The 15,566-nt window shown below is 40.8% G+C and overlaps 2 protein-coding genes across 2 annotated transcripts; one reads left to right on the forward strand and one right to left on the reverse strand.

Moving 5' to 3' along the window:
• Positions 1–1,193: 1,193 nt before the first annotated feature.
• Positions 1,194–13,289, reverse strand: LOC100379034 (glutamine amidotransferase-like class 1 domain-containing protein 3, mitochondrial). Its single transcript, XM_002739796.3, has 7 exons — positions 13,144–13,289; positions 12,268–12,320; positions 10,955–11,068; positions 4,699–4,818; positions 4,248–4,340; positions 3,224–3,380; positions 1,194–1,632 (listed from the first exon to the last, which is right to left on the reverse strand). The coding sequence occupies exons 1-7, from the start codon at positions 13,255–13,257 to the stop codon at positions 1,507–1,509; spliced, it is 777 nt and encodes a 258-aa protein (XP_002739842.1). The 5' UTR covers positions 13,258–13,289; the 3' UTR covers positions 1,194–1,506.
• Positions 13,290–13,489: 200 nt separating this feature from the next.
• LOC100366379 (protein O-mannose kinase-like) lies at positions 13,490–15,305 on the forward strand. The gene is made up of 2 exons (XM_002739797.2): positions 13,490–13,877; positions 14,464–15,305. Exons 1-2 carry the CDS (start codon positions 13,530–13,532, stop codon positions 15,211–15,213), a joined length of 1,098 nt encoding a protein of 365 aa, XP_002739843.1. The 5' UTR covers positions 13,490–13,529; the 3' UTR covers positions 15,214–15,305.
• Positions 15,306–15,566: the final 261 nt, after the last annotated feature.

Genomic DNA, 15,566 nt, shown 5'->3' on the forward strand with positions numbered 1-15,566 from the left:
AAACATATATTGTAATTGCCATTTTCTCTTACATATCATGAAAGAGATAGTCTGCCATATCACAAATTATAGCTGCTAAAAATCATATATTATTAATGATAGGGTACCATACTTTATGTTGCCCAGAATTATTTAAAATATTGAGTTTAATTAGCGTCAAAAAATGCAATTTTTCTGTTCAATGGAATTGTACTAAAATTTTCTCAAAAGAATGCTATTTCATTTGCCATGGAATAGCATCATGACTTTACATAATAAATCAACGGACATTGTTGTGTGATTTATGACCAATTTTCTCAAAAATTATGAGTTTATGTATAGTTTTGTGTAATTAATACCACATGTTCCATTCGTTTGTATTTGAGATATCACTAAAACACCTAGAAGTAAGCAGATATGAATGACCATTAGCAGTTAGGGAGGAGAGATGTCAGAAAATTGTAAAACCTCTTCAGTAATTTAAACTGTACATTTTGAAAAAAAAATATTCACTGATTTCCTCCAAAATCTACCACCACGAGTTCATAATAACTTAATTAGTAAAGTTGCATCTTCCACTTTCCTTGAATATTTTTGTATGCAAATTAAATTAATTAATATGCACAGATGTAAACATAAACATAATGAGATATTCCAATTTTTCCTATAGTAATTGTTTATTTATAATGTACTTGCAGAGATATATATTTCACTTTAATTCTTCACTTTAATAAAGGAAGCCATACTTTCCATTAATAAATTTAAATATTCACTTCTGTTTTAATTAAATGCATTTAGCTGTCAGCAAAATAAGCAGAAAAGCACAACTAATAATCAAGCCTAACAGTAGTGAACTTTCAGTGTATGTTGTGAATGGTTGTTGAGATACCAATGGAACAAGATGCATTGACATGCATACGTACTGTAAAGTACTTTATTATCACTATTTTCACGAAAGAATCAGTGAAAATATCTTTTTTTCCTACTCTTCAAAAAAAAGGTTTTATCACTACTCTTTCAAATATATTTGAAGGAAAACTACTGTTTTGTTTTGTATATAGGCTACACAAAAGAACCAACTTCCCAACAAAATACATGGCCCCCAATAAATAGTGAAAGAAAGATAATTTTTAATAAGAGCAAATCATATCTGCTACACCGCATTCTGTTATTAGCTCTGTTTATTTAAATAATCACACGTACACAACAAAAAATATATATAATAATAAAGTAGCTGACACTTTATTGTGCTTTGTTAGATACAAAATACATGTCATCAAGCAGGGTTCTTCCAGGGTGATCAAGCAAATAACTTGTTCTATGTTCTATTTTATTTGGAAACTATTAATCAGCTGTTTTGGAAAACACATAACTTTATAATATTACAAAGATCATTTTGACTTGTTATTAAACATCAAAGCTAATTTAGCATTTATGGAGATGTTTTAGCTACAAATACAAATAAGTTTATCATAAGAAGGGTTCTGAGTTGTTCTTGCAAACACATTATACCAGTATCCATTGTGTCTATTTAACTCTATGAAGCACACTGCTGACCATTTGACCAATACCATCAAATATATTATGTAATTCTGTTGCACACATGTAAGCAGCTGTAGTTATAACATTATTCTTGTCATCCACATGGATATCGTGCAATAATCGTTAAGAAAAATATACTATGAAATGAAACCTTGAAATCCCTAAAACAAGTTTAATGAGTTAAATTACCTCAGTCTTTAAGGTTAAACTTTCATGTTAACAATGCAGTATACAGATGTTGCAAGGTATCCAGACAGAACATGATGCAGTAAAGAGAATGTAACACTTTACAGCCGTTCTGAGAATTATTTGGACAGTCAGTTAGCAAAATTACTTGCAACTTTGCAAAATACTTTGCCCATCTAGACTTGTTGACGCTATTTGATTGACGGGCGCGTGGTTTGGGATTACTATTTCATATTGTCGGCATGGTGAATTGCAAGTACATGTATTATCTAGTGTGCGTTTACAGCAACCATTCTTTATTTTTTATATTTATATTGTAATTATTTTCAGTAATTTTAAAAATTACTAAAAAGTTGGGTGTTGCTTAAATTTGCCGAAAAATGTCAACCCCTTGCTCATTTTAGTCAGTTGGACCTGATTGACTAGACAAAATAACGGTCGTCATACCCCCGTCATTTTCAAACTGCAGTTGAAAAAGTGATACACTGAAGGTAGGCACTTTTGATTTGACAAAGTCCATCAAATCGTTATAATCAAGTTTTCCGTCCGTGTATTCCTGACATACTCTCCCACCTCGGTATAAAATCTGAATTTGATACATAATGCATAATTTTTTTAGTTTGGCCCAAAACTCTCACGAAACTGCAGAGCGTCCAATGCTAAAAAACTTTATTTTGAGCCTTCCCGCCAACGACGAGTTCATTAATACCTGGAGTTACTCAACACTCGGGTTGTTTTGTAAATTGTGCTATGTCAGGTGGTTATAACAAAATAACACTTTGAATGCATTTACAACGTATAACCTGTTAATGTATGGTATTACCGTAACCAACGAGTGTCATTTTGAAAACAGCGTTTTACCCGCATCTAGCAAGATAATGGAATAATCCCAATTGTGGGCATGCCAATACAACAGCACCATCAAGTCTAGATTGGAAAAGACCCAAGTGTTTTGCAAAGTTCCAAGATATATTGCTAACTGACTGTCCAAATAATTCTCAGAACGGCTGTAAAGTACTATGTATTGTATACAGCTTGGCATATTGCTTGATAAATCCAAACACCCACCCATCACTCAACATATCTGTAATGATTTGAAGCTATGACGTTTAGTTTAGTTATTTGCATAATGATATTGATACATTGTCATGGAACAGGCCTAGCAGTTGAGCAATAAACACCTTGGCTACAAGTGCTCCTCTCCAGTGCGTTATTCTCTCCCGGATTTGGTGACCAATACTCACTTGGTTCACCTTGAGAAGTCTGTTCTCAGTATACAATATCACACACACTTTAAACAGTGAACTTACCTCTAGCAATCCATTAAAGTGACTTAATTATACTCTCCCTAAATTAAAATAAAATACAGCCTTAAAACGATGTCAAAATTGCAATTCTATTCCTGTAAGGTATCACATACAACATTACTATATAGACACATATTTAGCTGGATAAGCCAACTGTAAAGCTATCTTCCATGAATATTGCACAAAATGTTATGTCAAGCAAAGGATATGGTTACACTTGTGTTAACATGCTTAGCTCCAAGCTCTTGCAGTGCTCCTGCTGTTCCAGCATATGGCCACTTCCCATCTTCCTCTTGATCATGCCCTACTGTTAGCTCACATCCCTTTATGACTTTTGCTGCCAAGACTGGGGCAATGCAACACAACCTGAAAAAGCATGATTTGAATTACTATAAATTAGGTTAGGTGGCACGATTTCAGAATACTTAAATAGGATAGTATTTTGCTAGAAAAATGTTGAGGGATATAATAACATTGTAGAAAGCGGAAAATTTCAAAAACGCCTTTTTGGTTAGTCTGCATTTGTTTTGGGGTTTGCAGATTATTTTGTCAGGTTCGGACGAGACGAGACGAGATGATAGGATAGGATATTTTATTTGGAACATACACAAAAACAATGTCTGAGTAAAGTCCTATATAAGAAACATAAAATAACAACTAATCTAAAATGATTTTAGAATATGAAATACAAAATTAGGTAAAATACTATAACCATATTTGTCTACACTAGAGAAAATCTTGATAACAAATTCTTCATTATGTATTCTACATATATGCCAACATGTATTATGTTGCTTGCTACTTCTTTACCATTCCAGTCTGAGTTTACCTTTCATTGTGAAATGCAATACATACTCAATAAATGACATTTTAGTAAATATGAATATGCAAAACTCAATAAGATAAAAAAAACATGTGCATCACGAAACTTATGTGGCTGAAACTTCCATGGCCTAAAGTTGCTACACTTATGTAAAACAATGTTTTCCAACAAGCACACAAAATTCCTGGCCGGAATAAGGGCTGGTACATGGTCCATGTGTATAAAATAACAAGTACTATTGAGGGCCAGAGACTGGAAAACAAGTTAATCATAGAGTCACTCACTTGCAATAATATTCTGGTCCAGTACTAGATGCAGATCAGCAGTGCTGAACCATAATGGATAGGCTCAATTATAGATCCATCAATGAGCAATTCATTTACATGTGATAGAAGAAAACTCATTCTTACCCAATAGGTTTTTTCGCGGAATGAAATTCTTTTAAAACCCTTTCCACATCAGGGTTCACTGATAACTTAGTACCTTCTACTGCAAAGTTACACCTGTAAGGTCAAAGGTCATGTATATATCCATAAGTTCTAGCTATATGTACAGACACTTGTATAGATGTTCCCAGGACGATGATACAAACTCACAAATATTTAAGACCAAGAAAAAACTATAGGTTTCTAGTCACCGCACACATCCGTTAAACAAATTTGCCCACCACAGTTTGTTTTTTCATGTTTTGATCCCAAAATACAAAAATTACGATTTCAAACTAAATCAAAATGCAAGCTGTAAATAATTTTTATTCAATTTTAAAACAGAAATAGAAAGGAAATTAATGTATATGTGTATCAATTCCGGAAAACAAATTGACAAGTAAGTTTTTACTGGGTCTAAAACTACCATACTTACAAATTCTTAGCAGCTCCAAATCCACCAGGGAATATGACAGCATCAAAATCATTAGCTTTTAATTTGGATAATTCTTCTATATTACCACGGGCTATACGAGCTGATTCAGTTAAAACATTTCTGTAAATAAACATAAAAATACACTTCAAATAAAGAAATTATATGACAACTGCTTCCCTAGACAACTGCCCACTACACAACTGCCTACCTAGACAACTGCGCACTAGACAACTGCCTCCCTACACAACTGCCCACTACACAACTGCCTCCCTAGACAACTGCCCACTACACAACTGCCTACCTAGACAACTGCGCACTGGACAACTGCCTCCCTACACAACTGCCTACCTAGACAACTGCCAACTGGACAACTGCTCACTACACAACTGCCTACCTAAACAACTGTCCACTGGACAACTGCCTCCCTAGACAACTGCCTCCCTAGACAACTGCCAACTGGACAACTGCCCTCTACACAACTGCCTCCCTAGACAACTGCCTCCCTAGACAACTGCCCACCGGACAACTGCCTCCCTAGACAACTGGCTCCCTAGACAACTGCCAACTGGACAAATGCCCACTACACAACTGCCTCCCTAGACAACTGCCCACTGGACAACTGCCTCCCTAGACAACTGCCTCCCTAGACAACTGCCCACTGGACAACTGCCAACTGGACAACTGCCCACTACACAACTGCCTCCCTAGACAACTGCCTACCTAGACAACTGCCAACTGGACAACTGCCTCCCTAGACAACTGCCTCCCTAGACAACTGCCAACTGGACAACTGCCCACTACACAACTGCCTCCCTAGACAACTGCCTCCCTAGACAACTGCCAACTGGACAACTGCCCTCTACACAACTGCCTCCCTAGACAACTGCCTCCCTAGACAACTGCCCACCGGACAACTGCCTCCCTAGACAACTGGCTCCCTAGACAACTGCCAACTGGACAAATGCCCACTACACAACTGCCTCCCTAGACAACTGCCCACTGGACAACTGCCTCCCTAGACAACTGCCTCCCTAGACAACTGCCCACTGGACAACTGCCAACTGGACAACTGCCTCCCTAGACAACTGCCTACCTAGACAACTGCCTACCTAGACAACTGCCAACTGGACAACTGCCTCCCTAGACAACTGCCTCCCTAGACAACTGCCAACTGGACAACTGCCCACTACACAACTGCCTCCCTAGACAACTGCCTCCCTAGACAACTGCCCACCGGACAACTGCATCCCTAGACAACTGCCAACTGGACAACTGCCTCCCTAGACAACTGCCTCCCTAGACAACTGCCAACTGGACAACTACCTCCCTAGACAACTGCCTCCCTAGACAACTGCCTCCCTAGACAACTGCCCACTAGACAACTGCCCACTAGACAACTGCTTCCCTAGACACTTGCACACCGGACAACTACCTCCCTAGACAACTGCCTCCCTAGACAACTGCCTCCCAAGACAACTGCCTCCCTAGACAACTGCCTCCCTAGACAACTGCCAACTGGACAACTACCTCCCTAGACAACTGCCTCCCTAGACAACTGCCTCCCAAGACAACTGCCTCCCTAGACAACTGCCTCCCTAGACAACTGCCAACTGGACAACTACCTCCCTAGACAACTGCCTCCCTAGACAACTGCCTCCCTAGACAACTGCCCACTAGACAACTGCCTCCCTAGACAACTGCCTCCCTAGACAACTGCCCACTAGACAACGGCCTATCTAAACAACTGCCCACCGAACAACCGCTTCCCTAGACAACTGCCAACTGGACAACTGCTTCCCTAGACAACTGCCCACCGGACAACTGCCTCCCTGGACAACTGCATCCCTAGACAACTGCCCACCGGACAACTGCCCACTAGACAACTGCTTCCCTAGACAACTGCCCACTAGACAACTGCCTCCCTAGACAACTACCTCCCTAGACAACTGCCCACTAGACAACTGCTTCCCTAGACACTTGCACACCGGACAACTACCTCCCTAGACAACTGCCTCCCTAGACAACTGCCTCCCAAGACAACTGCCTCCCTAGACAACTGCCTCCCTAGACAACTGCCAACTGGACAACTACCTCCCTAGACAACTGCCTCCCTAGACAACTGCCTCCCTAGACAACTGCCTCCCTAGACAACTGCCCACTAGACAACTGCCTCCCTAGACAACTGCCCACTAGACAACTGCCTCCCTAGACAACTGCCTCCCTAGACAACTGCCCACTAGACAACGGCCTATCTAAACAACTGCCCACCGAACAACCGCTTCCCTAGACAACTGCCAACTGGACAACTGCTTCCCTAGACAACTGCCTCCCTGGACAACTGCATCCCTAGACAACTGCCCACCGGACAACTGCCCACTAGACAACTGCTTCCCTAGACAACTGCCCACTAGACAACTGCCCACCGGACAACTGCTTCCCTAGACAACTGCCTCCCTAGACAACTGCCTCCCTAGACAACTGCCTCCCTAGACAACTGCCTCCCTAGACAACTGCCTCCCGAGACAACTGCCCACTAGACAACTGCCCACCGGACAACTGCCCACTGGACAACTGCTTCCCTAGACAACTGCCTCCCTAGACAACTGCCTCCCTAGACAACTGCCTACCTAGACAACTGCCCACTAGACAACTGCCCACTAGACAACTGCCTCCCTAGACAACTGCCTCCCTAGACAACTGCCTACTGGACAACTGCCTCCCTAGACAACTGCCTACCTAGACAACTGCCTCCCTAGACAACTGCCCACTAGACAACTGCCTCCCTAGACAACTGCCCACTAGACAACTGCCTCCTTAGACAACTGCCTCCCTAGACAACTGCCCACTGGACAACTGCCTCCCTAGACAACTGCCTCCCTAGACAACTGCCCACTAGACAACGGCCTATCTAAACAACTGCCCACCGAACAACTGCTTCCCTAGACAACTGCCAACTGGACAACTGCTTCCCTAGACACTTGCCCACCGGACAACTACCTCCCTAGACAACTGCCTCCCTAGACAACTACCCACCGGACAACTGCCAACTGGACAACTGCCTCCCTAGACAACTGCCTACCTAGACAACTGCCTCCCTAGACAACTGCCCACTAGACAACTGCCTCCCTAGACAACTGCCTCCCTAGACAACTGCCCACTAGACAACTGCCTCCCTAGACAACTACCCACCGGACAACTGCCAACTGGACAACTGCCTCCCTAGACAACTGCCTACCTAGACAACTGCCTCCCTAGACAACTGCCCACTAGACAACTGCCTCCCTAGACAACTGCTTCCCTAGACAACTGCCCACTAGATAACTGCCCACCGGACAACTGCTTCCCCAGACAACTGCCTCCCTAGACAACTGCCTCCCTAGACAACTACCCACTGGACAATTGCCAACTGGACAACTGCCCACTAGATAACTGCCTACCTAGACAAATGCCTCCCTAGACAACTGCCTCCCTAGACAACTGCCCACTAGACAACTGCCCACTAGACAACTGCTTCCCTAGACAACTGCCAACTGGACAACTGCTTCCCTAGACACTTGCCCACCGGACAACTACCTCCCTAGACAACTGCCTCCCTAGACAACTACCCACCGGACAACTGCCAACTGGACAACTGCCTCCCTAGACAACTGCCTACCTAGACAACTGCCTCCCTGGACAACTGCCCTCTAGACAACTGCCTCCCTAGACAACTGCTTCCCTAGACAACTGCCCACTAGATAACTGCCCACCGGACAACAGCTTTCCCAGACAACTGCTTCCCTAGACAACTGCCTACTGGACAACTGCTTCCCTAGACACTTGCCCACCGGACAACTACCTCCCTAGACAACTACCTCCCTAGACAACTGCTTCCCTAGACAACTGCCTGCCTAGACAACTGCCTGCCTAGACAACTGCCTCCCTAGACAACTGCCTCCCTAGACAACTGCCCACTAGACAACCGCCCACTAGACAACTGCCTCCCTAGACAACTGCCCACTAGACAACTGCCTCCCTAGACAACTGCCTCCCTAGACAACTGCCCACTAGATAACTGCCCACCGGACAACTGCTTCCCCAGACAACTGCCTCCCTAGACAACTACCCACCGGACAACTGCCAACTGGACAACTGCCCACTAGATAACTGCCTACCTAGACAACTGCCTCTCTAGACAACTGCCTCCCTAGACAACTGCCCACTAGACAACTGCTTCCCTAGACAACTGCCAACTGGACAACTGCTTCCCTAGACACTTGCCCACCGGACAACTACCTCCCTAGACAACTGCCTCCCTAGACAACTGCCTCCCTAGACAACTACCCACCGGACCACTGCCAGCTGGACAACTGCCTCCCTAGACAACTGCCTACCTAGACAACTGCCTCCCTAGACAACTGCCCACTAGACAACTGCCTCCCTAGACAACTGCCTCCCTAGACAACTGCCCACTAGACAACTGCCTCCCTAGACAACTGCTTCCCTAGACAACTGCCCACCGGACAACTGCTTCCCCAGACAACTGCTTCCCTAGACAACTGCCAACTGGACAACTGCTTCCCTAGACACTTGCCCACCGGACAACTACCTCCCTAGACAACTGCTTCCCTAGACAACTGCCTCCCTAGACAACTGCCTCCCTAGACAACTGCCTCCCTAGACAACTGCCCACTAGACAACTGCCAACTGGACAACTGCCAACTGGACAACTGCTTCCCTAGACACTTGCCCACCGGACAACTACCTCCCTAGACAACTGCTTCCCTAGACAACTGCCTGCCTAGACAGCTGCCTCCCTAGACAACTGCCTCCCTGGACAACTGCCTCCCTAGACAACTGCCCACTAGACAACTGCCCAATAGACAACTGCCCAATAGACAACTGCCTCCCTAGACAACTGCCTCCCTAGACAACTGCTTCCCTAGACAACTGCCAACTGGACAACTGCTTCCCTAGACACTTGCCCACCGGACAACTACCTCCCTAGACAACTGCTTCCCTAGACAACTGCCTGCCTAGACAACTGCCTCCCTAGACAACTGCCTCCCTAGACAACTGCCCACTAGACAACTGCCTCCCTAAGACAACTGCCTCCCTAGACAACTGCTTCCCTAGACACTTGCCCACCGGACAACTACCTCCCTAGACAACTGCTTCCCTAGACAACTGCCTCCCTAGACAACTGCCTCCCTAGACAACTGCCTCCCTAGACAACTGCCTCCCTAGACAACTGCCTCCCTAGACAACTTCTTCCCTAGACAACTGCTTCCCCAGACAACTGCCCACCGGACAACTGCCTCCCTAGACAACTGCCAACTGGACAACTGCCCAGTGGACGACTGCCTCCCTAGACAACTGCCCAGTGGACAACTGCCAACTGGACAACTGCCTCCCTAGACAACTGCCCACTGGACAACTGCTTCCCTAGACAACTGCCCACTGGACAACTGCCTCCCTAGACAACTGCCTCCCTAGACAACTGCCCAGTGGACAACTGCCAACTGGACAACTGCCTCCCTAGACAACTGCCCACTAGACAATTGCCCACTGGACAACTGCCTCCCTAGACAACTGCCCACTGGACAACTGCCCACTGGACAACTGCTTCCCTAGACAACTGCAGACTGGACAACTGCTTCCCAAGACAACTGCCTCCCTAGACAACTGCCTCCCTAGACAACTGCCCAGTGGACAACTGCCAACTGGACAACTGCCTCCCTAGACAACTGCCCACTAGACAACTGCCCACTGGACAACTGCCTCCCTAGACAACTGCCCACTGGACAACTGCCCACTGGACAACTGCTTCCCTAGACAACTGCAGACTGGACAACTGCTTCCCAAGACAACTGCCTCCCTAGACAAACGCCCCTAAGACCCCCCCTTCCCCCCGGACAAATACATTCAAAATATGAGATAAATTAAATTACAATGTCATCTTTCCTGATAGTTTTATTAAAAACACAGGGCACATAAATTAAATTAAAATATGTCATCTTTCTTGATTTGTATGGCAGTTGTCTAGGGGTAGTTTTCCTAGAATATAAGTGATATTGACATATTCCTTAACATCTGCTAATTAAGTGTAATAAATTAAATAACGATATATACAACTCTGTTTATGCAAATCACATCGTAGATATACACATGGTAGAAGCGAATGGTTGCATCTGTGTGTCTCTGTGATTAATCGTCACAATCATGGAGACAAATCCCAAGATATCTTTAGATGTAGTTCATAATTCTTTAATATTACCTTGTTTCTCCATCCACTGGTTCTCCTTTGCAGTGATTAATAACATGCATCTGTGGAATATCTGGTGCATACATGGATACCTTGGCACTTCCACGACTCAGGTGCACCAACACACTAACCCAGTAGACAAAACAGAGAAAATAATGAATACCATTTTTTCAAAATATCAAGCTTTAATTGTGACTCATCTAGTTATCATTGAGTAATATATCCACTGTTATTCTTGTTTTGTACTTTGGGAAAAAATACTGACAATTTATAATTAAAGCAATGCAGATGTCACAGAGTCATCACATGCCTAAATTAAATTTGTGTTTGAACGTATTCTTTGATACGTACCATATAAGGCTCATATCAAACTAGTTTAGAAAGGGATTACAGCAGTTGTGTTCATGTTAGATGGGACCCACTTGACTCATTCTGAAATCACACACTCAATAGTCTACCTGTTATTTGACCCAAATATTGCATTATGCATATGATGATAATAATAATAACAATGATGATTATTTTATTGAAATCATATCCATTTGCTGTTATGGTATTTTTTCAGGTTGATATAGCATTGCAATATGAAACCAATTGCAGCAGCACATAAATATGCATTGCAATAATGTTCTGTATTCATTACTTATCATTCCCTTCCCGCCATCGTCATGTTATATTACTATGAATCAGTACATGTTCTCTTAAATTCACTGCCTAGGGAATGACGAGATCTTAACATGATTGCCACTATAGAGTGACTGTGACTTATCTAGATTGGTTGATAAATATAGCATGCTGCTAATTTGAATATGCTAATTTTTCACCAATCCTACTGACAACTATGTTGATTGGTTGATAAAGATAGCATCCTGCTAATTTGAATATGCTAATTTTTCACCAATCCTACTGATAACTATGTTGATTGGTTGATAAATATAGCATGCTGCTAATTTGAATATGCTAATTTTTCACCAATCCTACTGATAACTATGTTGATTGGTTGATAAATATAGCATGCTGCTAATTTGAATATGCTAATTTTTCACCAATCCTACTGATAACTATGTTGATTGGTTGATAAATATAGCATCCTGCTAATTTGAATATGCTAATTTTCCAAACAATGGATGTCAGTTATACGTTTTCCCTATGTGCTGTATCAACGAAAATTTAACCAACCCATTCTTCATGATGCTGCAACAAAAGGACACATTTTATGGGCAAAATATTAGCAGCTAATAAAATGGTGATGTTAACCAGTGGAAATGTAGTCAGGAATCACAGATAGCCAACTACATACTGTATGATAACTCAGATATACTTACGCTGATGCTTCATGGATCTCACTTCCATCATAAACTCCACTTCCTGACAAAACCTGTGAATAAATTGATCCACATGCATGTTAATTATATTGTACATATTGCTTTATTTTTGGGTTCCTTAGGGTGCCCTCACTCATAACTCTAATCCTTACCTTGCCCCTCCAGTGTCCCCCCCCCCATATCAAATGTATATGCTTCTCTTCAGTTATCTGGAGGGGCATATACAATTACATTCAAGTGCTGGAGGTGTTGCTATTTCAATAATAAATTACTTTTAATGAATTTAGCCAATAAAACTTAGACCTTACTGGAGGGGGTATGGTTTAGATTAGCAAAGTTTGTGATGTATTTTGTTGTTTTGTCAAATGAATCTCGTCTTAGGTTTTTATAAAGGATACATGATATGATAAAGTGCTTTCCATCTTCTACTATATTTTTTGATATTGTTTGTCTTCCAGATTCCATTTTTAAGTGATGATTACTCAGTAAAGTGATGATTTCTCAATGATCTACATTTTTTATTATACTGAGATAGTTTTCAAGTTTGAAATTGTTTTTGAACTTCCAGTATGTTCTAATTTTTTTTTTCTTTTTTTACTGGAGTCATCATTAATTCATCATTTAGTGTTTTTATTCAGTGTAATTATTAAATTTATTAATTTATTGTTTGTCTCAGTCAGTTGAGTATTGTTGATACTGGATAATTGGGATGTTATTAAACTGTACCATTTAGCTTCTAGTTGTTTGTTCACCAAATCTTACCATCAGTGATGTAAGTTGTTTACTGTAGCGTTTAATAGTGGCTGAATATTATGCCCCGCCCACATTACATAATAACAACAACATAACTGAACTCCGTGTCTGAACTAGGCTTACCACTGCTACTTTGCTACCTTTCTTCCCATGGTGACATGACCTGACTGCTATATAAGAACTTCCCAGTAGTCTTCTTGCCAATGTGGATCTGGAAACGAAATGAGAAGCCAACATCGTGACGGTGAAGCAAGTACAACAACCACTGCGCATGAGTGGTACATTCATAGTTATAAGTGTTTACGATATAGTTTTTATTAAATTGTGAGTTATGTGTTTACATGGTTTAGTACAAATATTGTATTACTAATACTATTTGCCACAATGATTAAATATATTCGTATAATCAATTATTAGTTAAAAGATTTTTACAAAACTCGTTCTAAAAATGCATGATTACTGACCCGGAAGTAAAAGGAACTAAAGTTCAAACATGTGCAGTGATAAACATGAAACTTATTTGGCGTTATGCTGTTGCAACTGCCACCGTTCTTATATCATACACTATATGGAAATTATCTATGTATCTTCGGGTATTAACACTGGATGAAAATCACATAAAATATGACAAACAGCTAATTGGTCTTAATTTTTCGACGGTTTTGGCTGACTGGTCGAATTTGGATTGTAGAGAAAAAGAAATATTGCTCGGCAAACAAATGTGTAGACCAGAATGTAAGCCGGGTTATTTTAGTTTGGATGGTTTCCGTGAGTGTCATCCGTGGTTGATGTGTGAAGAAATCAGAGAAGAAGTTAAACAGACCGGCGAATTAGTCGGATCCGGGGCTGTTAAACAGGTACTGCTGTTTTATTGTACATGTGTTTTATTCTGTGTATCGCGCCATCATCGGTGAGTTGATGTTTTAATACGTATGGTTTGTGTACAATCTGAATAAGTAAGATAAGATATTTTGAGCTTTATTTATTTATTTATTCGTTTTTTTAAATATGTGTATAATTATTTGTTTTCATTATACATTTTATTTTAATTTACTATTTATTTGCTGGCAGTTTTTTAAGAGTTTTGGTAATCACAAAAGCACATAATAGTTAAAGTTTCGGGGTAATACAAAATAAGTTGTGTGTAATAATAATATAAAACAATTACAAAATGATAAAAATATATAGTAAAAATAAAATTAAATATATAAAATTAAACTAAATTCATGCTGTACATCAGATTTTAATCAGATTGGGTTTGAGTTGTTCTATATGTTGTTCCACAGTCTCTCTATCAGAGGAACTGTGTTTGTTCATAAAGTTGATAAAAAACAGATGAGATAATATAGTCAATCACATTAACCTAAAAATCGGCTGAAACCCAAATCTGAAACCACGCTTAAAATTCAGCATCGTCTCATTTTCTTTTTCTTTAATTATCAGGTATACCTAGCTGAATGGAAGGGATATCAAATTGCTTATTGTAATCTTACTACAGCGAGTTACAAAGATGACTTCCATCATGGTCTGGAAATGATCAAATCATTCCAACACAGTGAATTTGTTGTACAGTTAGTCGGCTACTGTCACAGTGATGATGTAATGCTCTTAGAATACCATCCTTTAAAATCATTTGACAATATGAACAGTATATTATCTCAGGAAACATTTTCCCATTTCAACACCGTGCTGTTAAGATTCCAACTTTGTATACGCTATGTAGAGATTCTGAATTTCTTGCACACTGGTCCGCTTGGAACATACGTGATGTGTGACTCTAATGACTTATTCAAGACCTTGTCACAGTACCTGGTGACTGATGATATGAGTCTTGTAGTTGCAGATTTAGATGCTCTTCCAAACGTCGACCACAAGTCCGGAATTACCGCAAAATGTGGACATAGGGAGCTAATCGGAAGGTTTGTAGCTCCTGAACAGCTGTGGCCATACGATGACACAGATTTTAATGATGATAATATGCCTGGATATGATGAGAAAACAGACATCTGGAAAATTCCAGATGTGGTTGATTTCATATTAGGAGACATTCCAGGAAGTGATGCTGTTAGATTTCATTTATTTAAAATTCATAGGAAATGCAAAGAAGTGGTTGCTAAGTTACGACCTAGTACACTTGATATTATTAAAGAATACAAACTAACTTATAGTTACTTTAGGAATACAAGAAGCTGACAAAATGTATGAATTTATATTTTAACACAGTAACCAAAATATTAACATTTTTACTTTTTAAAAAATGAAAAGTAATAAAAAATATGTTAAAAAATAGAGCCACATGGATTTATTTATTTTACTTAGTATGTTTTTTTGTGTTTCTTATGCATCTCTGACAGGAAAAAACAGAATGCCAAAATCAAATTTTTCAATTTTGAAAAATCAATCTGTATATTATTTTCAATATTATTTGGGTAACTTTGTTCAAGACTTACAGCCATGGAAAGTTAGATGTCTGATTAACTGGTCAAGGATAAAAAAGAATTGATACAAAAATGTTAGTGGAATTAATTATGGCTTTTATTGTAAAG

This window comes from Saccoglossus kowalevskii, chromosome 10, assembly GCF_978046115.1.
Source record: "Saccoglossus kowalevskii chromosome 10, keSacKowa6.1, whole genome shotgun sequence".
Taxonomy (NCBI): domain Eukaryota; kingdom Metazoa; phylum Hemichordata; class Enteropneusta; family Harrimaniidae; genus Saccoglossus; species Saccoglossus kowalevskii.

Excerpts from the sequence above, each read along its gene's own strand:
- LOC100379034 (XM_002739796.3), bottom strand. The coding sequence starts at position 13,257 with ATGTTGGCTTCTCATTTCGTTTCCAGATCCACATTGGCAAGAAGACTA. Across the intron at positions 11,069-12,267 it reads GAGATCCATGAAGCATCAGC|TGTGTTGGTGCACCTGAGTC; the intron begins GTAAGTATATCT and ends CTACTGGGTTAG. Across the intron at positions 4,341-4,698 it reads TTTGGAGCTGCTAAGAATTT|GTGTAACTTTGCAGTAGAAG; the intron begins GTAAGTATGGTA and ends TTGACCTTACAG.
- LOC100366379 (XM_002739797.2), top strand. The coding sequence starts at position 13,530 with ATGAAACTTATTTGGCGTTATGCTGTTGCAACTGCCACCGTTCTTATA. Across the intron at positions 13,878-14,463 it reads GATCCGGGGCTGTTAAACAG|GTATACCTAGCTGAATGGAA; the intron begins GTACTGCTGTTT and ends TTTAATTATCAG.